The 24249-nt window shown below is 45.0% G+C and overlaps 2 protein-coding genes across 2 annotated transcripts; both read left to right on the top strand.

Annotated features, from left to right (window-relative positions):
* The first annotated feature begins 1911 nt into the window (after positions 1–1911).
* On the top strand, positions 1912–16276 carry LOC120026181 (E3 ubiquitin/ISG15 ligase TRIM25-like). Its single transcript, XM_038971006.1, has 6 exons — positions 1912–2527; positions 14114–14209; positions 15019–15252; positions 15333–15492; positions 15860–16060; positions 16236–16276. The coding sequence occupies exons 1-6, from the start codon at positions 1937–1939 to the stop codon at positions 16274–16276; spliced, it is 1323 nt and encodes a 440-aa protein (XP_038826934.1). The 5' UTR covers positions 1912–1936.
* Positions 16261–22608, top strand: LOC120026493 (poly(ADP-ribose) glycohydrolase-like). Its single transcript, XM_038971374.1, has 15 exons — positions 16261–16392; positions 16632–16745; positions 16948–17040; positions 17187–17258; positions 17342–17428; positions 17742–17902; positions 18018–18097; positions 18306–18378; positions 18499–18574; positions 18829–18976; positions 20803–20881; positions 20967–21075; positions 21167–21275; positions 21617–21745; positions 22168–22608. Exons 1-15 carry the CDS (start codon positions 16342–16344, stop codon positions 22278–22280), a joined length of 1494 nt encoding a protein of 497 aa, XP_038827302.1. The 5' UTR covers positions 16261–16341; the 3' UTR covers positions 22281–22608.
* The last annotated feature ends 1641 nt before the right edge of the window (positions 22609–24249 follow it).

The following is a 24249-nucleotide window of genomic DNA, read 5'->3' as shown; positions in this document are numbered from 1 at the left end:
CACCTCTTCCCAAGTCACGGCCTACATCTGCTCTCCTTCATCGCCCACAACCCAGTTGTGGATAACAACGCTGCCCTCGTACCAATGTTCATACCAGACAGGGGAGACTGGGGCTTCCATACCAGACAGGGGAGACTGGGGCTTCCATACCAGACAGGGGAGACTGGGGCTTCCATACCAGACAGGGGAGACTGGGGCTTCCATACCAGACAGGGGAGACTGGGGCTTCCATTTCTACAGTAACTTTGAAAGGGTGTTTCCACCGCTGCAAGATCAAAACCTACATTACAGGCTTACTATGCTGTTTTTCATGGTTCGGGCTAGGCCCTTCTAGATGATTCTGTGCTTCCAACTTTGTGGCAGCAATATGGGGAAAGGCCCTTTCCTGTTTCAGCATGACAATGCCACCATGCACAAAGCGAGGTCCATACAGAAATGGTTTGTCGAGGTCGGTGTGGAAGAACTTGACTGGCCTACACATAGCTCTAACCTCAACCCCATCAAACACCATTGGGTTGAATTGGAAAGCTGACTGCGAGTAATCATCCAACATCAGTGCCCAACCTCACTAATGCTTTTGTGGCTGAATGGAAGCAAGTCCCTTCAGCAATGTTCCAACATCTAGTGGAAAGCCTTTCCAGAAGAGGGGAGACCATTATTGCAGCAAAGGGGGGACCAACTCCATATTAACGCCCATGATTTTGGAATGAGATGTTTGACATGCAGGTGTCCACATACTTTTGGTCATGTAGTATATATATCTACCATGTCCATCCGACCTGGGACCCAGGCTCGATTCTTTCTGAATAAATTATTATGAACCTTCTGCAAAGTTAATTCCCCTGGGAACACTGAAAGAGAACCATGTTATTTTTCATTTCTTGTCAGTGAGTTCAAACCTCAAATCTACACAGAACTAGTCAGCTTGTAGTAGTACAGATGTAGGATTTTAATTTGATAACTCTTTTGCTGCCAAGACTTGATTTGCCTTAACCAAAAATGTATCAACCCCTACAAAAATGTCCATTAATTATAATCCACATTAAATTTCAATTTCCAGATGTTGCAGGATTATTTTCCTGCATACCAAAACTTGCTCGAGTTCTGTTGTTCTGTCTGTCTGGAACTACTGAAGGGGCCTGAAGGGACTACTGAAGGGGGTTATGAGCATTTGAAACCCCATTATCATTCTGAATGCTCTTTTATCAGTCCAAAGTTCAGTCTCTCTAATACATGTTGTGTTTTGTAAAAACCATAATCATTCAATCAATTGTGTGCTGTGGTGACTGTGTAGAAACTGTGTGATGTGGTGACTGAGTAGTAACTATGTGCTGTGGTGACTGTGTAGTAACTGTGTGCTGTGGTGACTGTGTAGTAACTGTGTGCTGTGGTGACTGTGTAGTAACTGTGTGCTGTGGTGACTGTGTAGTAACTGTGTGCTGTGGTGACTGTGTAGTAACTGTGTGCTGTGGTGACTGTGTAGTAACTGTGTGCTGTGGTGACTGTGTAGTAACTGTGTGATGTGGTGACTGTGTATGAACTGTGTAATGTGGTGACTGTGTAGTAACTGTGTGCTGTGGTGACTGTGTAGTAACTGTCTGCTGTGGTGACTGTGTAGTAACTGTGTGCTGTGGTGACTGTGTAGTAACTGTGTGCTGTAGTAACTGTGTGCTGTGGTGACTGTGTAGTAACTGTGTGCTGTGGTGAATGTGTAGTCACTATGTGCTGTGGTGAATGTGTAGTCAGTATGTGCTGTGGTGACTGTGTAGGAACTCTCTCATTTCTCTCTCTCCCTTCCTCCCTCTGTTTCTTTAACTCCACCCTCTAGCATAACCAGGAGGTCCCTCCCCCTCCCACAAATTCTCTTCTGAGAAAACGAAACTGATCTGAGTCTCTCTGTCATCTGTCTGTGTGAGAGTGAACAACAACAGTCTAAATGGCTCAGCAGGGAGTTCTGCTGGACCAGGACCAGTTCTGTTGTTCTGTCTGTCTGGAACTACTGAAGGAGCCGGTGGCTATTCCCTGTGGACACAGTTACTGTAGAAGCTGTATTGAGGGCTACTGGGATCAGGATGATCAGGGCATCTACAGCTGTCCTCAGTGCAATCAGACCTTCACTCCAAGGCCTACTCTGGGGAAAAATAACATGCTGGCTGAGGTGGTGGAGACACTGAAGAAGACAGGACTCCAGGCTGCTCCCCCTGCTCTGTGCAATGCTGGACCTGGAGATGTGGCATGTGATTTCTGCACTGGGACCAGAAAGCAGAAAGCCCTCATGTCCTGTCTGGTGTGTCTGGTGTCTTACTGTGAGACTCACCTCCAGCCTCACTATGATCTTCCTGTACTAAAGAAACACAAGCTGGTCAAAGCCACCGCACAACTACAGGAGAAGATCTGTTCTCATCATGACCAACTGCTGGAGGTTTACTGTCGTACCGATCAACAGTGGATCTCGTATCAATGTATGATGGATGAACATAAAGGCCATGATACAGTGTCAGCTGCAGCAGAGAGGACTGAGATACAGGTTAGACCAGAACAATTCTAAACATAGAATTTAAGACACAGTAGGAAGACTGTTTTAATAAGAGAGAGAAAAAGTAACATAGTGCAAATAAACTTGATCAAAGCAGATGAAATATGAACGTGAAACCTGAGTTATGAGCATTTGAAACCCCATTATCATTCTGAATGCTCTTTTATCAGTCCAAAGTTCAGTCTCTCTAATACATGTTGTGTTTTGTAAAAACCATAATCATTCAATCAATTGTGTGCTGTGGTGACTGTGTAGTAACTGTGTGCTGTGGTGACTGTGTAGTAACTGTCTTCTGTGGTGACTGTGTAGTAACTGTGTGCTGAGGTGACTGTGTAGTAACTGTGTGCTGTGGTGACTGTGTAGGAACTGTGTGATGTGGTGACTGTGTAGTAACTGTGTGATGTGGTGACTGTGTAGTAACTGTGTGCTGTGGTGACTGTGTAGTAACGGTGTGCTGTGGTGACTGTGTAGTAACTGTGTGCTGTGGTGACTGTGTAGTAACTGTGTGCTGTGGTGACTGTGTAGTAACTGTGTGCTGTGATGACTGTGTAGTAACTGTGTGCTGTGGTGACTGTGTAGTAACTGTGTGCTGTGGTGACTGTGTAGTAACTGTGTGCTGTGGTGACTGAGTAGTAACTGTGTGCTGTGGTGACTGTGTAGTAACTGTGTGCTGTGGTGACTGTGTAGTAACTGTGTGCTGTGATGACTGTGTAGTAACTGTGTGCTGTGGTGAATGTGTAGTAGCTGTGTGCTGTGGTGACTGAGTAGTAACTGTGTGCTGTGGTGACTGTGTAGTAACTGTGTGCTGTGGTGACTGTGTAGTAACTGTGTGCTGTGGTAAATGTGTAGTAACGGTGTGCTGTGGTGACTGTGTAGTAACGGTGTGCTGTGGTGACTGTGTAGTAACTGTGTGCTGTGGTGACTGTGTAGTAACTGTGTGCTGTGGTGACTGAGTAGTAACGGTGTGCTGTGGTGACTGTGTAGTAACTGTGTGCTGTGGTGACTGTGTAGTAACTGTGTGCTGTGGTAAATGTGTAGTAACTATGTGCTGTGGTGACTGTGTAGTAACTGTGTGCTGTGGTAAATGTGTAGTAAGTGTGTGCTGTGGTGACTGTGTAGTAACTGTGTGCTGTGGTGACTGTGTAGTAACTGTGTGCTGTGGTGAATGTGTAGTAACTGTGTGCTGTGGTGACTGTGTAGTAACTGTGTGCTGTGGTGAATGTGTAGTAACTGTGTGCTGTGGTAACTGTGTAGTAACTGTGTGCTGTGGTGACTATGTAATAACTGTGTGCTATGGTAACTGTGTAGTAACTGTGTGTTGTGGTGAATGTGTACTAACTGTGTGCTGTGGTGAATGTGTAGTAACTATGTGCTGTGGTGACTGTGTAGTAACTGTGTGCTGTGGTGACCAGGGTTGGGGAGTAACGGATTACATGTAAGGGATTACAAAAAAGCAGTAACTGTAATCCGTTACCAGCAAAAATATTGTTATCAGATTACAGATACTTTTGAAAAACTAGATGATTACTTAGAGGATTCATTTTAAATTCAGAAAGCATGTTTGTGGAAAAAAAAACTTTGACAATTCTCTGTTTTCTTAATGGCATTCAAATAAGCATTGAAAAAAGGGGCAAGTTTCAGTTTGTTCCACCTGAGTGAGTCTGACCACAAGTCAGAGACCACTATGATGACACACCAAATGGGTTTGATGGATTGCGTAAAAAGAGCAGGAACAGGCTTTTGTAGACTACAGTCCAAGCTATGTCTTCCAATGGTGTGACTGCTGTCGGCATCCAAAGATGATTCAACTTGAATAAACGCTTGGAGGTGAGGATGACAGCAGTGGTGTAGTCTACTGAGATACGGATATCACATTTTATTGATATCTACATTGCGCATTGATGTGAATCACACTGCTGCTCTCTCATTTAGCTACAGTTGAAGTCGGAAGTTTACATACACCTGAGCCAAATACATTTAAACTCAGTTTTTCACAATTCCTGACATTTAATCCTAGTAGAAATTACCTGTTTTAGGTCAGTTAGGATCACCACTTTATTTTAAGACTGTGAAATGTCAGAATAATAGTAGAGAGAATGATTTATTTCAGTTTTTATTTCTTTCATCACATTCCCAGTGGGTCAGAAGTTTACATACACTTAATTATTATTTGGTAGCATTGCCTTTAAATTGTTTAGCTTGGGTCAAACGTTTCGGGTAAAAAGCTTCCCACAAAAATTTGGGTGAATTTTGGCCCATTCCTCCTGACGGAGCTGGTGTAACTGAGTCAGGTTTGTAGGCATCCTTGCTCGCACACGCATTTTCAGTTCTGCCCACAAGTTTTCTATGGGATTGAGGCCAGGGCTTTGTGATGGCCGCTCCAATACCTTGACTTTGTTGTCCTTAAGCCATTTTGCCACAACTTTTGAAGTATGCTTGGGGTCATTGTCCATTTGGAAGACCCATTTGCAACCAAGCTTTAACTTCCTGACTGATGTCTTGAGATGTTGCTTCAATATATCCACATAATTTTCCTGCCTCATGATGCCATCTATTTGGTGCAGTGCACCAGTCTCTCCTGCAGCAAAGCACCCCAGAACATGATTCTGCCACCCCCGTGTGTAACGGCTTTCTTCTGTGGACTAAGGAGATGAACAAAGCACAGCGTGGTTAGTGTTCATCATGTTTAATCAAGACAATAAACGTGAACACTACAAAAATACAAAACAACAAATGTGAAAAAAACCGAAACAGTTCTGTCCGGTGCAGACACACGAAGACAGAAGACAACCACCCACAAAACCCAACACAAAACAGGCTACCTAAATATGGTTCCCAATCAGAGACAATGACTAACACCTGCCTCTGATTGAGAACCATATCAGGCCAAACATAGAAACGGGAAAACTAGACACACAACATAGAATGCCCACTCAGCTCACGTCCTGACCAACACTAAAACAAAGAAAACACAAAAGAACTATGGTCAGAACATGACACCGTGCTTCACGGTTGGGATGGTGTTCTTCTCCCCATTTCCCTCCAAACATAACGCTGGTCATTATGGCCAAACAGTTCTATTTTTCTTTCATCAGACCAGAGGACATTTATCCAAAAAGTACGATCTTTGTCCCCATATGCAGTTGCAAACGGTAGTCTGGATTTTTATGGCAGTTTTGGAGCAGTAGCTACTTCCTTGCTGAGCAGCCTTTCAGGTTATGTCGATATAGGACTCTATTTCTCTATATTTAACTGTGGATATAGATACTTTTGTATCAGTTTCCTCCAGCATCTTCACAAGGTCCTTTGCTGTTGTTCTGGGATTGATTTGCACTTTTCGCACCAAAGTACATTCATCTCTAGGAGACAGAATACGTCTCATTCCTGAGCGGTGGTGTTATTACTTGCGTACTATTGTTTGTACAGATGAACGTGTTACCTTCAGGCGTTTGGAAATTGCTCCCAATGATGAACCAGACTTGTGGAGGTCTACATTTTTTTTTTCTGAGGTCTTGGCTGATTTCTTTTGATTTTCCCATGATGTCAAGCAAAGAGGCACTGAGTTTGAATGTAGGCCTTGAAGTACATCCACAGGTACACCTCCAATTGAATCAAATGATGTCAATTAGCCTATCAGAAGCTTCTAAAGTCATGACATCATTTTCTGGAATTTTCCAAGCTGTTTAAAGGCACAGTCAACTTAGTGTATGTAAACTTCTGACCCACTGGAATTGTTATACAGTGAATTATAAGTGAAACAATCTGTAAACAATTGTTGGAAAAATGTATTTTGTCATGCACAAAGTAGATGTCCTAACTGACTTGCAAAAACTATAGTTTGTTAACAAGAAATTTGTGGAGTGGTTGAAAAACAAGTTTTAATGACTCCAACCTAAGTGTATGTAAACTTCCGACTTCAACTGTATTAATGCCTTACGGATTGTGGTTGTTGTGGATGGCTGTTCACAAATCTAAATGTCTATTTGAACCCAATCATGATTGAATTCAAGAAGTTTAAGCTGCCTATCAATCATTGTTTTTGAAACCAGTGGACAACCAGTGAAAAATGTACTCTTGCAACAGCTGCATATCACAGCCTATGGAATAAAAGTGGGGCTTTTATTGTTCAATCTAATTCATGCTGATAAAAAACAAAATCCATAGGCCAAATGGACACACTTTTGCTAGACTTAAAGAGGCAATCGTAGTTGCTACATCCATATTTGGACTTTGCACACTTTTGGCATTCTCTCAACCAGCTTCATGAGGTAGTCACCTGGAATGCATCTCAATTAACAGGTGTGCCTTGGTAAAATCTGATTTGTGGAATTTCTTTCCTTCTTAATGTGTTTGAGCCAATCAGTTTTGTGGTGACATGGTCAGGGTGGTATACAGAAGATAGCCATATTTGGTAAAAGCCCAAGTCCATATTATGGCAAGAACAGCTCAAATAAGCAAAGAAAAACGACAATCCATCATTACTTTAAGACATGAAGATCAGTCAATGCGGAACATTTCAAGAACTTTGAACGTTTCTTCAAGTGCAGTTGCAAAAACTATCAAGCGCTATGATGAAACTGGCTCTCATGAGGACCGCCACAGGAAGACCCAGAGTTACCTCTGATGCAGAGGATAAGTTCATTAGAGTTAACTGCACCTCAAATTCCAGCCCAAATGCTTCACAGAGTTCAAGTAACAGACACATCTCAACATCAACTGTTCAGAAGAGACTGCATGAATCGGGCCTTCATGGTCGAATTGCTGCAAAGAAACCACTACTAAAGGACACCAATAATAAGAAGAGACTTGCTTGGGCCAAGAAACACAAGCAATGGACATTAGAATGGTGGAAATCTGTCCTTTGGTCTGATGAGTCCGAATTTGAGATTTTTGTTTCCAACCCCTGTGTCTTTGTGAGACGCAGAGTAGGTGAACGGATGACCTCTGCATGTGTGGTTCCCATCGTGAAGCATGGAGGAGGAGGTGTGATGGTATGGGGGTGCTTTGCTAGTGACACTGTCAGTGATTTATTTAGAATTCAAGGCACACTTAACCAGCATGGCTACCACAGCATTCACAGCATTCCAGGACAACCAAATCTGCCCGATTCCAGCCTTGCTGAAGCACCCCCAGATCATCACCGATCCTCCACCAAATTTCACAGTGGGTGCGAGACACTGTGACTTGTAGGCCTCTCCAGGTCTCACACCCACTGTGAAATTTGGTGGAGGATCGGTGATGATCTGGGGTTGCTTCAGCAAGGCTGGAATCGGGAAGATTTGTCTTTGTGAAGGACGCATGATTCAAGCCATGTACAAGGTTGTCCTGCAAGAAAGAAACGTTCCCCAACTCTGAGGATTGGTTGTTCCAGTAGGACAATGCTTCATGCCACACAGCCATGTCAATCAAGGTGTGGATGGAGGACCACCAGATCAAGACACTGTCATGACCAGCCCAATCTCCAGACCTGAACCCCATTGAAAACCTCTGGAATGTGATCAAGAGGAAGATGGATGGTCACAAGCCATCAAACAAAGCCGAGCTGCTTGAATTTTTGCGCCAGGAGTGGCATCAAGTCACCCAACATTAATGTGAAAGACTGGCGGAGAGCAAGCCAAGACACATGAAAGCTGTGACTGAAAATCAGGGTTATTCCACCAAATATTGATTTCTGAACTCTTCCTAAGTTAAAACATTAGTATTGTGTTGTTTAAAAATGAATATGAACTTATTTTCTTTGCATTATTCGAGGTCTGACAACACTGCATCTTTTTTGTTATTTTGACCAGTTGTGATATTCTGCAAATAAATGCTCGAAATGACAGTAGTTTTATTTGGAATTTGGGAGAAATGTTGTCAGTAGTTTATAGAATAAAATAAAATACATTTTTTTTACCCAAACACATACAGTACCTATAAATAGTAAAACCAGAGAAACTGATAATTTTGCAGTGGTCTCTTAATTTTTTCCAGAGCTGTAACGGCAGCCTTCCCTCTCTTCACGAGAAGAGAGAGTGTAACAGGGATCAGACCAAGACGCAGCGTAGCTCGTGTTCAACATGTTTAATTAACAAGACGAATACTGTGAACACTTACAAATACTACAAAATAACAAACGTGGCAAACCGAAACAGCCCTATCTGGTGCAGAGAAAACACAGAGACAGGAAACAACCACCCACAAAATCCCAACACAAAACAAGCCACCTATATATGATTCTCAATCAGGGACAACGATTGACAGCTGCCTCTGATTGAGAACCATATTAGGCCGAACACAGAAACAGACAAACTAGACACACAACATAGAATGCCCACCCAGCTCACGTCCTGACCAACACTAAAACAAGCAAAACACATAAGCACAATGGTCAGGACGTGACAGTACCCCCCTCCTGAGGTGCGGACTCCGAACGCACCCCTAAAACTCAAGGGGAGGGTCTGGGTGGGCATCTGTCCGCGGTGGCGGTTCCGGCGCAGGACGAGGCCACCACTCCACCATTGTCTTTGTCCCCCTCCTTAGCGTCCTTTGAGTGGCAACCCTCGCCCCCGACCTTGGCCTGGGAATCCTCACCAAGGTCCCCACTAAATTGAGGAGACAGCTCAGGACAGAGAGGTAGCTCAGGACAGAGAGGTAGCTCAGGACAGAGAGGTAGCTCCGGGCTGAGGGGCAGCTCCGGGCTGAGGGGCAGCTCCGGGCTGAGGGGCAGCTCATGACTGGAGGGCAGCTCATGACTGGAGGGCAGCTCATGACTGGAGTGCAGCTCATGACTGGAGGGCAGCTCATGACTGGAGGGCGGCTCTGGCAGCTCCTGACTGGCTGGCGGCTCTGGCAGCTCCTGACTGGCTGGCGGCTCTGGCAGCTCCTGACTGGCTGGCGGCTCTGGCAGCTCCTGACTGGCTGGCGGCTCTGGCAGCTCCTGACTGGCTGGCGGCTCTGGCAGCTCCTGACTGGCTGGCGGCTCTGGCAGCTCCTGGCTGGCGGCTCTGGCGGATCCTGACTGACGGACGGCTCTAGCGGCTCCTGACTGACGGACGGCTCTAGCGGCTCGGGACAGACGGGCGGCTCTAGCGGCTCGGGACAGACGGGCGGCTCTGACGGCTCGGGACAGACGGGCGGCTCTGACGGCTCGGGACAGACGGGCGGCTCTGACGGCTCGGGACAGACGGGCGGCTCTGACGGCTCGGGACAGACGGGCGGCTCGGGACAGACGGGCGGCTCTGACGGCTCGGGACAGACGGGCGGCTCTGACGGCTCGGGACAGACGGGCGGCTCTGACGGCACTGGGCAGACGGATGGCTTAGATGGCGCTGGGCAAACGGATTGCTCAGACGGCGCTGGGCAGGCAGGCAGCTCAGACGGCGCTGGGCAGGCAGGCAGCTCAGACGGCGCTGGGCAGGCAGGCAGCTCAGACGGCGCTGGGCAGACGGCCGACTCTGACCTGCTGAGGCGCACAGTAGGCCTGGTGCGTGGTGCCGGAACTGGTGGTACCGGACTGGAGACACGCACCTCAAGGCTAGTGCGGGGAGCAGGAACAGGGCACACTGGACTCTCGAGGCGCACTATAGGCCTGGTGCGTGGTACCGGCACTGGTGGTACCGGACTGGAGACACGCACCTCAGGGCGAGTGCGGGGAGAAGGAACAGTGCGTACAGGGCTCTGGAGACGCACAGGAGGCTTGGTGCGTGGTGCCGGAACTGGAGGTACTGGGCTGGAGACACGCACCACAGGGAGAGTGCGTGGAGGAGGAACAGGGCTCTGGAGACGCACTGGAAGCCTGGTGCGTGGTGTAGGCACTGGTGGTACTGGGCTGGGGCGGGAAGGTGGCGCCGGATATACCGAACCGCGCAGGCGTACTGGCTCCCTTGAGCACCGAGCCTGCCCAACCTTACCTGGTTGAATGCTCCCCGTAGCCCGACCAGTCCGGGGAGGTGGAATAACCCGCACTGGGCTGTGTTGGCGAACCGGGGACACCATGCGTAAGGCTGGTGCCATGTATGCCGGCCCGAGGAGACGCACTGGAGACCAGACGCGTTGAGCCGGCTTCATGGCACCTGGCTCAATGCCCACTCTAGCCCGGCCGATACGTGGAGCTGGAATGTACCGCACCGGGCTAAGCACACGTACAGGAGACACCATGCGCTCTTCCGCATAACACGGTGTCTGCCCGTACTCCCGCTCTCCACGGTAAGCATGGGAAGTGGGCGCAGGTTTCCTACCTGACTTCGCCACACTACCCTTTAGCCCCCCCCCCCAATAAATTTTTGGGGTTTCTTCTCAGGCTTCCAGCCACGCTTCCGTGCTGCCTCCTCATACCACCGCTCCTGGGCTTTAGCTGCCTCCATCTCTTCACGAGAGCGGCGATATTCTCCAATGTGAGCCCAGTGTCCTTTTCCCTCCAAAATTTCCTCCCATGTCCAGGAGTCCTGTGTAGTGGGCCGCTGCTGCTGCTGCTGCCCGTAGCCACGCTGCTTGGTCCGAGATTGGTGGGTGGTTCTGTAACGGCAGCCTTCCCTCTCTTCACGAGAAGAGAGAGTGTAAGAGGGATCGGACCAAGACGCAGCGTAGCTCGTGTTCAACATGTTTAATTAACAAGACGAATACTGTGAACACTTACAAATACTACAAAATAACAAACGTGGCAAACCGAAACAGCCCTATCTGGTGCAGAGAAAACACAGAGACAGGAAACAACCACCCACAAAATCCCAACACAAAACAAGCCACCTATATATGATTCTCAATCAGGGACAACGATTGACAGCTGCCTCTGATTGAGAACCATATTAGGCCGAACACAGAAACAGACAAACTAGACACACAACATAGAATGCCCACCCAGCTCACGTCCTGACCAACACTAAAACAAGCAAAACACATAAGCACTATGGTCAGGACGTGACAAGAGCTTTATATCCATTGATTCTTGAAGAATATAACTTATTAATGCCTCATTAGTTTAGTTCAACTGTCACACTTCATGAGAACCCAAAATATAAGCTTGTTTTTCTCCAATGTTTGTAAACATTTGGAAACGTAATCAAACATTGTATAGCGTCAACATGGTTAAAACTATAATTTTGATATCATGGATGGTCAGTACTTCCATCCATAACTTTGTCTATTAATCTGAGAGTGGTTCCATTTCTCCAGGCCCATCCCTCAGCTTCTTACCTAAACAGAAGTGACCGTTTTGTTACACATGTAAATAGCACTTTTCAGTAATGCTCAAAGCATGCAATTCCATGAGCACAGCATTTATTTTTCAACTAGAATCAATGAGACCAATCAGTCCTCCATGATAACAAAATCATAAACAACAGAGTAGGGCTGGCTAATAAGTCCTTAGTTTTTGGTTTATGATCAGGTAAAATTAATTTGGCTAATCTATACTTCCATATTTCCAAGTCCTATTCTTGAACATCAAGGGGTATAACATTTAAAGGAGTGATGGGAATTCTGATAGACTTTGTTTTTTAATGTAAATATATCATTTAATCATATTATTATATTTAGTAGAAAGCGATGGGTTAGAAGAAGCCTACATAACCAACCCATAAAGTAAAATGTAACATCCACATATGGCCAGCTATGTAAACTGTAACATTTATTTATCCTGCAATAGATGTTGTTCAATTGGTAACATACATTTGTGTCTTCTTCTAAAGCCTCTTAAGGGGAAAGTAATCTAAACATAACGGAATGTAATCAGATTACGTTACTGAGTTTGGACAGGTAATTAGTAACTGTAATGGATTACTTTTAGAAAGTAACATACCCAACCCTGGTGGTGACTGTGTAGTAACCGTGGGCTGTGGTGACTGTGTAGTAACTGTGTGCTGTGGTGACTGTGGTGATTGACATGTGATGTAGGTGAGAACACAGTTTGGTTTAGAGGACTGGCCTTTTTAACAATCAACAATATATATATATTTCTTACCTTTATTTAACTAGGAAGTCGGGGCACCAAGGAAAATATTCAGATTACAAAGTTATAATTTATAACTTTCAGATGTTTTAATATCTGATCAATTAGTCTTCGAATTAATGAATTATTATTTACCTCACGTCAGTCTCATTCCAAACGTCGTAAATTGTTGGTTATCTGCACGAACCCAGTCTTCACTATGAGTCATCCATACATCAATTGTCTTAAAATCATTTATTTACTAACTAAGTAATTCACAGAAATGCATAAACAAACAGTAGATAGTTACAAGGAAATGATAACGGAGTTTCCCTAGTGGGATAAACCGGTATCGCGGCTTGGTTGACAAAAAGGGAAGTGGGGGTCAACTGAGATGAGACACTACAAAGTTGATAATTATAACAATTGAAATGCTAATCCTTTGCACATGAACGCTCACTCATTCGGGAACAATTGCAATCAATATATATATTTACGCTCAGTGTGTCGTCGGGATCTCTGTTGAAAAGTTTGTTTCTGTTGGAGAGTCTGTCCGCCCTCTGTCGTGGTTAGAATGGATAGTTCAGAGTGACATTCATTCATGTCGGTCTTCGCGTTCAATGATACCGAATTCCTAGCTGCAGACTAGTAATTAATATTAAAGACTTGTTCTTATTCTGTCGGTATCGATAGTCTAAGAGTTTAACCACGTGGTATGGTTAAAAGATTCAGCCATCTACTCAAACCTTAGGTTTATGGTCTCTTCTCAAACCTTGGCCCTCTCGTGGTAAGCTGGTCTGCAACCTTTAGCCATCTCGTAATTGAGGTAAGCTCGGTCTGTTGATAGAAAACCGGGGTGGGGGTTTTATTCGGAAGAGCAGAAAAGGGCCTGTCCCAGGACGCCAGACCATAACTGTGCTCATGGGCGGTCCTCTGATTTAGTTAAACTCCAAAGGGAATCTTCATTAAACAGTCCAAAATCACATGACACAATTTCACAAACAGTATCATCCTCACTCATTCATCTTATACAACAATTAGATGTAAGCCTCATATCTGAGGCTATTGTATAAACAGCGTTATGCTAATGTGGCCGTATTGTCTCTCAAGAGTTTCACAAAATTGTACCAAATGGACCAGTTCATAGCTGGATTCTTCACCGATCTTTTATACGTTCTCCAGAACATAAATACTGTTCGGACCTCAAGTTCTGTGAGATGGAAGAAATTCCTTTGTTCTCTCTATGAAAACTCACTCTCTCTCTATACTGTGGCCATGAGGAGATAATCTCCTCCAGGAATTTACGACCTGAGGTTGCAGCAGCCTGAGTGTAAGAGACAGAGAGAGGGGGATGGTGATCGCTGTACCCAAAGAGGGCAACGTCATGACACTACCCTCTATGTTACTTCACTGTTGAACTATTGGACACATTAGAAAAACAGTATGATGGGTCCACACATATGGCTTTACTTCATTTTACTTTTTTATTTTCACTGCATCAGGTAAAACGTAGACAGACGTTTCAGCATTTTAGCATTCTTCAGTGTGTAGGTACCTACGGGATTTTCACACCAACCAAACCTTTGGAAGAGCGTGATGGTCCCCTTTTAATTATTGTAACTAATGGACATATAAAACTTGGTAGCTCAATGAAAAGTGTTTCACCACAGAGTCAGCTGGGAATGAGTCAGCAGAAGCTCCAGCAGAGAGTCCAGGAGAGAGAGAAGGTGCTGAAGGAGCTCCAACAGGCTGTGGAGTCTCTCAAGGTGAGTATTATTATTGACCAGAGGATATGCACATTTTACTTCCCTCCTCCAGTCAGCCAGTGAGGGAGAGGCCCTCTCCAATCAGACTTTCTGAGTCCCACTGTGGGGAACAGGCAGGGCCGGCACTAGGCATAAGAGACATAAGCTGTCGCTGAAAAAGTTTGAGGGCTCAGCCAGGTTCTCAACTTCCTGTTGAGAGTTAGAGAGTTAGTAGAATACACAAGTTGCAATTTTGAAATGTGGTTGTGTATCAGCAGTTTTCCTCTTGTTATGTCAGTCACTGACAGTCACTCAATTAGCCCATGTCAGCAATACATTTTTAGATTGTTAAGTTAGTCTAGCCAGCTATCTAAACTTGTAGTTATCATGGCCAAATTACCGATTGAGCACGAAGGGTACCTGCCCATGGGCCTTGACCTTCAGGGGCCCCCACTGATTTTCACTCTCATGGTATAAGTCAAAATGTGTAGAATTTCAGGAAATTAGCTTCAAACTGCAAAAATGTATCTCCACACCATGGCTAAATGTGTAGAATTGCAGGAAATGTACTTTAAAAAGGAAACATTTTCTCTCTACCGTCAAGAGGGGGGACACTAAAATGTTTTACCCGCGAGGTGGGGAGACCCCCAGGCAAATCTCTCTTAGGGCCTCCAAAAGGCTTAGGTCATCCCTAGGAACAGGCTGTCTGGGCTCCAAGTTACAGAGAGGATAGACTGATAACATGGAGCCTTCACTATTTTGTCCTCTTCTCTCTATTCATTCTATCTCCCTCTCTCTTTCTTTCTCTTGCTCTCTCTCTGTCCTGACAGCACTCTGCAAATGCAGCAGTGGATGACAGTGAGAGTATCTTTACTGAGCTGATCCGCTCCATGGAGGAAAGGCGCTCTGAGGTGAAGGAGCTGATCAGAGCCCAGGAGAAGGCTGAAGTGAGTCGAGCTGAAGGTCTACTGGAGCAACTGGAACAGGAGATAGTTGAGCTGAGGAGGAGAGATGTTGAGCTGGAGCAACTCTCACACACAGAGGATCACATCCATTTCCTTCAGGTGACTATACTGCCTTGTTAGGCCTATACATGATATGAATATGAAGTTACAGTGATGTAAATCTCTCTCTCTCTGTCCAGAGTTATCAATCTCTCTCAAGTCCCAGTGTATCTTCAGACTTGCCCAGCATCATTGTCTGTCCTCTTCAGTACTTTGGAGATGTGAATAAGTCAGTGTCTGAGCTGAGAGTGAAAGTAGAAGACCTCCTTAAAGGAGAATGGACCAAGATCTCCACTACAGGTGGGTTGGAAATACTAAATCTACGAGTTATACAGGTGGCCCAAATCTGATCTTTTGCCCAATTATTTGTCTTTTGACCAATCAGATCAGATTGTTTGCCAATAATTGTGCAAAAGATCAGAATTGCGCTGCCTGTGTTAATGAAGCCCTTTATTTAAATACAAAATCTCTTACCTTTCTTAACTATTGAATTAACTATTTCTATCATGTTACCGCTGCTCACAAACCAAATTTCCCTCTGGGGACAATTAAAGTTTGATGGATTGATTATAATAACATCAACTTATTCTTATTGAAGGTCCTACAGCTATCAAATACAGCATCAAATTGTCATCCTGTGTCCTCCTGTCTCTCTGTCTCTCTCTAGGGATAGCAGGTCATAACAACCACAGCTCCCAGATGAAAGCTGCTCTGCAGCAAGACGACCCCATGGAGGACAAGGACAGGGGTCAGGAGGTCAAACGCCGCCCAAGCAGCGAGTTCCCTGTTGGAAACCTGGTCGATATTGACAACACTCTGGTCGCCAAATCACTGCACGGAGACAGTGAGAGAGAAAGGGATGGAGAAAGGGAGAAAAAGAGGGGTAGAGGTAGGGATAGAGGGTGGGAAAGAGAGAGGGATCGAGGAAGGGAAAGCGACAGGGATGGAGCGAGCAAAGGAGAGAGGAATGGAGGAAGGGAAAGAGAGAGGGATGGAGGAAGGGAAAGAGAGATGGAGTGGGCGAGGGAAAGATCGAGGGATAGAGGGTGGGAAAGCGAGAGGGATGGAACGAGAGAAGGAGTGAGGGATGAGGAGGAGAAGAGGTCGTGCTGCTCTCTCTCTGAGCTGAAGAAAGTCCCTCAGTGTCACATGGAGCTGGAGCTGCTGCCCTTCAGCAGAACTCACAACGTCCTCATAGATGTAAGACTCTCTGGCATCGCTCTGTCTGCTCTGAATAACTGTGTTGTCTTTCTTTGTTTGTGATTATGGAGAGAATGAGGAGGAGGAGGTAGAGTGAGATAGTTAAAACAGTCTAGCCCAATGAAAAATATAGTTTTTAAAGCGACAGAGTGAACTGGATCTTTACACCAGAAAATGTATGTTGAAATCATTGCTGTCTCTCACAGATCATTCATGTCTCTGTCTACCTCCCTATTCAGGTGAATGAGTTCCACCATAAAAGGACATTAAAACCTCATTCTGGACATCATGTGTGGCACAGTGACTTTGTTAAGATGCCCTGCTCACCAGAAAGCCTCATCAATACTGGATGGGTGTGTTCATTGGTTCATTCATTTACTGTTTAATTTATACATTATTATGTCGATTGATTGATTTATTGAATATTTGGTTGATTGGTTAATTGATTGATTGGTTTGTTGGCTGAATTATTGATTGGTTAGTTGGTTGATTGGTCAGTTGCTTGAATGGTTAGTTGGTTGATTGGTCGGTTGGTTGATTGATTGACTTTCCCAGGTAACCAGCTCTGAGCGAAGTCGGTGGGAGGTGGTCTCTAAACAGCTGGAGAGTCTGGCCAAGAAGACCACTGCATCAGTGGGTGACGTAGAGGTACGACACACACACACCTCCATTATCCTAACATTTCCTAACATGCCTCCTCATGTTAACCTGGGTTTGGGGTAAGAGTTAAGGTAGGGGTTAGCATGTTTGACCAGTACTGTTTAACTATGATCTACATGTTTCTCTCTACTTAGAAAGCCATAAAGAAATACAACCCAAAGTATGAAGATCAATGGTCCTTTGATGCCCTGCATACCTTTGTTCAGGTCAGTTACCACTTCACTGTGAATTAACTCTCTCTAATGGTGTTATGTAGAATTACATATATTCTCCTTTCCCTCTCCTCTAGAAATCACCCAAAGAAGAGAAATACTACACATCTGTTTTTCCTAAGATAGCAAAGCTGGCCTCCAACTTGCCTCACTATATCAAGAAGGTAACTTCATACGAACTGCATTATGTACACTATGTAGGGCAGAGGTAGTGTACTATGTAGGGTACAAAGGTAGTGTACTATGTAGGGCACAGAGGCAGTGTACTATGTATGGTACAGAAGTAGTGCACTATGTAGGGTACAGATTGTAGAGGTACTGAATGTGTGTTCTCCACTCAGTCTGTTAATTGTGTGTGTGTGTGTGTGTGTGTGTGTGTGTGTGTGTGTGTGTGTGTGTGTGTGTGTGTGTGTGTGTGTGTGTGTGTGTGTGTGTGTGTGTGTGTGTGTGTGTGTGTGTGTGTGTGTGTGTGTGTAGGCTATCCCTCTACTCCAGAAGGGCCAGACTCAGTCCATCACGTTGTCCCAGAGTCAGATAGCTTGCCTGCTGGCCAACGCCTTCTACTGCACCTTCCCCCACCGCAACTCCCCCAACCCCAGAGCAGAGTACCATAACTACCCCACCATCAACTTTAACAGGTCAGAACACACACAACAAACTCCACTGAGGACCCACACACATAGAGACAAACACGAAGTATTCCAACTTCAACAGATGATAACATGTGACCACTCTATCTCTCTGTGTTGTCAGTCTGTTTGAAAAGTGGTCTGAGAGGAAGAGAGAGAAGCTGAGAGCCCTCCTTCATTACTTCCACACTGTCACAGACCCAGGTACGTTACTACCACACACTACTATAGTCACTATATTGACTGGAATACAAGTAGTGTACTGTAGGGTACAGAATGAGTGTATTATGTAGGTTACAGGAACCTATTTAAGACAGTCTGATGAGTGTCGATGAGGAATACCCTCTGATAATAGTTGCTGTGGGAACCAGATTTACCTGTCTGAACTTGACCCTTGTTGTTGCCATGACAGCGACCAGGCCCTGTGGACTGGTGACCTTTGAGAGGCGCTACATCAGAGACAGAGACATGCCCAACTGGGGGAGGTACACACACACAGACACACACTCACACACACACACAGACACACACACACAGACACACACAGACACACAGACACACAGACAAACTTAATAAGTCCCCTCTTGTCTTTCTCTGTGTGTCAGTTGTAAGGAGACTGTTCCTGAACTCCACGTCTCCTCAGTAGGCTTCATAGAGGAACAGGGAGCAGGGATGTTACAGGTTTGTGACATCTACTGACTTGTGTGTGTGTGTGTGTGTGTGTGTGTGTGTGTGTGTGTGTGTGTGTGTGTGTGTGTGTGTGTGTGTGTGTGTGTGCGTGTGCGTGTGCGTGTGCGTGTGCGTGTGCGTGTGCGTGTATGTGTGTGTTTGTGAATTTGTGAGTGTGTAACACTAAGTGTGTGTGTGTGTGTGTGTGCGCGTGTGTGTGAATTTGTGAGTGTGTAACACTAAGTGTGTGTGTGTGTGTGTTGCAGGTGGACTTTGCCTGTAACATGATAGGAGGTGGAGTGTTGGGCTCAGGTCTGGTTCAGGAGGAGATTCTGTTCCTGATGAACCCTGAACTCATCGTATCTCGACTCTTCACTGAGAAACTAGGAGACAATGAGTGTCTCTTCATCACAGGTGTGTGTGTGTGTGTGTGTGTGTGTGTGTGTGTGTGTGTGTGTGTGTGTGTGTGTGTGTGTGTGTGTGTGTGTGTGTGTGTGTGTGTGTGTGTGTGTGTGTGTGTGTGTGAAGAATAGTAAAGAAACAAACATTTTACCAACTGGGGACATTTTGTTTGTCCCCACGAGGTCAAATGCTATTTCTAGAGGGTTTAGTGTTAAGGTTAGAATTATTGTTAGGGTTAGAATTATGTTAAGGGTTAGGAGCGAGGGTTAGTTTTAGGGTTACATGCTGACCACACTGCTCGCGTCGCGTGCAAAATAAATGTACACATACATGTTATTCAATCATTGCACCCACAATGCTTGCACGCGCCAACGAGCGTCTGCGTTGCCAGGCGCTAAAATAGAAGTTACTTCTATTTGTGGCGCAGAACACGTTGCAAGTCCTGCCTCTCCCATCTCCTCATTGGTTAATGGAAGCAGATACCCACGTGCCATCTCCTCATTGGTTATACCCACGCGGCTGACTGAAAAACGAACTGAGGTAGGTCGTCATCATGGTAATAGTATTGCCAATCGCCATGTAAAGTCCAAAGAAGAAAAAGCGTGGAAGGAGGAGAGATGACAAGAAATTATTTGGTTGACTGTTTTATGTGTGGATTCATTGTCGGAGTAGAGGACCTTGTGCATTTCAGGCAAAATAACAAATTAACGTTTATATCCCAGGACAAATTGGCTAGAAACAGCAAGCTAGCTAAATAGGACAAATTAGCTAGCAACTGCAAGCTAGCTAGCTAAATTGCCATAAATGTTTAATGCTTTTCGACCTGTCCCCAAATTAATATAATTGATTCAGTTTGTTTTGATATTTCAACCAGCGTGTCATGATCGTGTTTGGTGTGGGGGGACAAAATCTACTTGCGCACGATGGCGCACGATGGCGCGACCAGTTTGGGTACGGTGTCAGGGTTAGGATTTTGGGTTAGGTTTAGAGTTAAGGTTAGGGTAAGGGTAAGAGTACAGGTTAGGGTTAGGGTTAGGTTTAGGGTTAGGAGCTAGGGTTAGGTTTAGGGTTAAGGTTAGGGTTAGGGTTAGGGTAAGGGTTAGGGTTAGGGGTTAGGGGTTAGGGAAAATAGGAGTTTGAATGGGACAAGGTTAGCTGCCCACCACCATACCTACCACCTTTTATATCTGTCCCCTTCTCCCTACATCACATCTTCTCTCTGTCACATGTGGTGGTTAATTTCTTTACTATCAAATGAGGAGAGACAAACTTATCACACAAGTCAGAGTTATACTTAAACTAAATCTTTATTCACTTATTAATAAGGGAGCAGGTCAATACAACACACACATATAAAGTGAATCGATTGAGCGCTCTACAATAATGATGGCTGGTCGACGAATCAGCCTCAGATGATTCGTTGAGAGCCCCGAGACAAAAGTACAAAGGTATTTTATAGCCAAGATACACCCCTTTCAACCTACATGACGAATAACAGATGTATAGTATGGGTCACAAGGTTAAGATTTGAATGAAAGATACGTATCATTCACAGCAGACAGTATCTGCTGTAAAAACAGTTCTCTCTCCCTGGTACCATATAGAACAGAAACATTAACTCATGCTCTGGAATTCGGTCTCTTTAGGTTTCATCACCCAAAAGACATTGTAAATCTCCTGACAGTGTTATCTCCCAGAGGCCCATCCTCAGTAGGACATACTCAGTTGAGCGTTCTAACAACCCCTTATTCTGTTGCATAAAACAACCATTTGATACAATAATAGCATCATAACATAATCTTGTAATTTCCACCATACACATCTCTCTCTCTCTGTAGGTTCTCAACAGTTCAGTCAGTACAGTGGCTACAGCGACACTTTTAAGTGGGTAGGGCCTCACAGAGACGACTTTGAGAGGTGAACACACACACACTCACTCACACACACTCACTCACACACACTCACACACTAAAGTCCCTGATTGCTCTGCCTGTGTTTGCAGGGATGAGTGGCAGAGGCTACACAGGCAGATTGTGGCCATGGATGCTCTCCACTTCAGACACCAGAGAGAACAGTACAACATGAAACAGGTCACCAGGGAACTCAACAAGGTGAGAGACAACCCTCCTCTCCTGTAGGGGCCAGATTACAGCTGATTAGTAGAATCTGATGTCGGTGGTCTCCTGTAATATCCTCCCTCAGGCGTATTGTGGCTTTAAGGCAGATGACAACACTTACCCAGACTTCCTTCCTGACATCGCCACGGGCAACTGGGGCTGCGGAGCCTTCAATGGAGACCCCAAACTTAAAGGTACCCCTAACTGTTAACCCCTTACTCAAAGGTACCACTAACTGTTAACCCCTTACTTAAAGGTACCCCTAACTGTTAACCCCTTACTTAAAGGTACCCCTAACTGTTAACCCCTTAACTCAAAGGTACCCCTAACTGTTAACCTCTTACTCAAAGGTACCACTAACTGTTAACCCCTTACTTAAAGGTACCACTAACTGTTAACCCCTAACCCTCGACCCTTAACTTAAAGGTACCCATTAGATATGCAGTACCACAGGCCTGCTATATGGGTCTACATAGCTCTCTGTCTAAAACTGACAATGACTCTGTGATCTGATTGGTTGATTTTCCCCTCCCAGCTTTGATCCAGCTGATGGCTGCAGCCAGGGCCCATAGAGGTGTGGCCTTCTTCATATTCAAGAACTTCAGCTTGGAGAGAGAGCTGCAGAACATGCACCACCTACTGGTCACACACAGAACTACAGTGGGTGAGTTAGTACACACAGAACTACAGTGGGTGAGTTAGTACACACAGAACTACAGTGGGTGAGTTAGTACACACAGAACTACAGTGGGTGAGTTAGTACACACAGAACTACAGTGGGTGAGTTAGTACACACAGAACTACAGTGGGTGAGTTAGTACACACAGAACTACAGTGGGTGAGTTAGTACACACAGAACTACAGTGGGTGAGTTAGTACACACAGAACTACAGTGGGTGAGTTAGTACACACAGAACTACAGTGGGTGAGTTAGTACACACAGAACTACAGTGGGTAGTTAGACTGCAGGAGGTGGAACATGATCTGAAAGTTCTCCTTCCCCTCACTGTGTTTAGTCAAACTTCATATCCTCCTAGTGGCCATGTAAATCAAGTTTGAATGATTTATTCCTCTCCCCTGTCTCAGGTGAGCTATATGAGTTTCTGGATGACTACTGTGCTGTGATACAGTCGGCTCACACACATGTGGACCTGTTTGATTGGTTCAGGAATACCCTGAAACACATGAGTCAGCTGTGAGGACACATCTCAATACTCTAAAGGAGTTTCCTTTCCTTATCTCCTTTCCTTTTTTCACATTATTGAGATGCACCCCAGAGATAGAGTGGCTCTATGAATGATCTGTGGATAGAAACATGGTACAATTCCAAGTAATGGTTGATTATGAATGTGCTTGTCTTTCACTATTATACTGTTCCTAAATCAAACTGATAAACTATACAGGGCTTTTTAGCTGCTGCGTACAGAATTAAATGATGTCAGCTAAATCAGAGGTCCTGCTTTTTGATTTCCCCCCTTGATGATAGCCAACAACTTAACCAGCACTGGACATTATGCACATGAAGTGTAGTGTAAAATACTCTAGAATTATAATTGTTCCTTAATAAATTATGATTAAATTCCTCTTTATAATCCAGAGACTTCACCGTTTGTTTTGTGTTTGTATTGAGCATTGTGGCTGTATTGTGGCTGTCACAAACACACACATGCACAATATTTATCGCTCTCACACACACACACACCATCTCTCTCTCTCTCTCACACACACACACAATCTCTCTCTCTCTCTCTCTCTCCCTCTCACACACACACACAATGTCTCTCTCTCTCTCTCACACACACACACACACACACACACACACACACACACACACACACACACACACACACACACACACACACACACACACACACACACACACACACACACACACACACACACGCACACACACACAGAAAAAAGAGAGTAACATGAACTTATTTCTGCTGTACTGCCCTCCATTCTCCTTCTCAAGGTCCAAGGTCCAAAGTCCAAGAACAAACATTTCACAGACATTCTTCTTCCCTGTATCAACATGACATGTTTGTCCACATTGTATTGATGACACCACCGTGGCACCCGCAAATGAAAAAAAAACATTTTCATGATCATATCTGTGCCTTTTTAGTGCATAGGTTTTGGGGAATTGACCTGTTTGTCTGTTTGTTTCACCAGAGAAGAACACACATCACAGAGCGAGAGAGTGTAAGGAGTGTGTGTGTGTGTGTGTGTGTGTGTGTGTGTGTGTGTGTGTGTGTGTGTGTGTGTGTGTGTGTGTGTGTGTGTGTGTGTGTGTGTGTGTGTGTGTGTGTGTGTGTGTGTGTGCGTGTGTGTGTGAATCAGCATTATGATAACCCCTGACCCCTACAGACCCTAGGCTAGCAGCTGTGTGTAGTTCTGTTACAGAACCCTTATTCTGTACTATGAACCCATTTTCAACACAAATATTAAACTGTATAAACATAGATATAATATAGTACAGTAGAAATACACATTTACATAATCTGCCACTAAACTACGCTGTTGTGGACTGACCAGATTTTCAACTATTGGAACATTTAGTGACAGGAGTAAATTTGTAAACTGACAACACCATCAGGTTTGTTGATGCCTGTTCTCTGGGATTATATTTTTTAAGGAGAACAGAAATCTGAATTCCTTTTGTATTTTGTATTTATTATTTATGACATACACAGTCCCCATGCTGGGATTGAATAGGGATCCCCACCCCAGAGGGATGTATACGGTTCAGGAGGAGAGAAAGTTAACCACTAGACCAGACTCCAGGACATGTAAACCACATTGAAAACCTGTGGTTTGAATTGAAGAGGGCAGTCCATAAGCACAGACTGTCACATCATTACACACACCTGGCAACCCATCATTAGGCACACCCGGACTTCATCACTGCCCTGATTACTTCCCCTTTATCTAGCACTCCCTAGCATTACTCTTCAAGCAGTATTGGTTCTGTTCTGTTCATGTCCAGAGGCTGCTCTTGTTTTGTATCGCTCAATGTTCTTTATTATTAAACTCACCAACTGCACCTGCTTCCTGACTCCCAGCGTCATTGTTACAGAATACTGCCTCAACAAATAGAAGAAGCAGGGAATCAAGACATCTCCCAGATGGTCGCCAAACAAGGACTCCTACTTCGCCAACACCACG

The sequence above is a fragment of the Salvelinus namaycush genome, chromosome 31 (assembly GCF_016432855.1).
Source record: "Salvelinus namaycush isolate Seneca chromosome 31, SaNama_1.0, whole genome shotgun sequence".
Taxonomy (NCBI): domain Eukaryota; kingdom Metazoa; phylum Chordata; class Actinopteri; order Salmoniformes; family Salmonidae; genus Salvelinus; species Salvelinus namaycush.
The sequence above is the reverse complement of the archived record's forward strand: the minus strand, read 5'-3'. Positions and strand labels throughout refer to the sequence as shown.

Bases quoted from the DNA above. Each gene is read 5' to 3' on its own strand.
- LOC120026181 (XM_038971006.1), top strand. From the start codon at position 1,937: ATGGCTCAGCAGGGAGTTCTGCTGGACCAGGACCAGTTCTGTTGTTCT. The intron at 2,528-14,113 runs GTTAGACCAGAA...GTTTCACCACAG, and splicing joins CAGAGAGGACTGAGATACAG to AGTCAGCTGGGAATGAGTCA. The intron at 15,493-15,859 runs GTGGGTTGGAAA...GTCTCTCTCTAG, and splicing joins GACCAAGATCTCCACTACAG to GGATAGCAGGTCATAACAAC.
- LOC120026493 (XM_038971374.1), top strand. From the start codon at position 16,342: ATGGAGCTGGAGCTGCTGCCCTTCAGCAGAACTCACAACGTCCTCATA. The intron at 21,076-21,166 runs GTGAGAGACAAC...ATCCTCCCTCAG, and splicing joins TCACCAGGGAACTCAACAAG to GCGTATTGTGGCTTTAAGGC. The intron at 21,746-22,167 runs GTGAGTTAGTAC...CCCCTGTCTCAG, and splicing joins CACACACAGAACTACAGTGG to GTGAGCTATATGAGTTTCTG.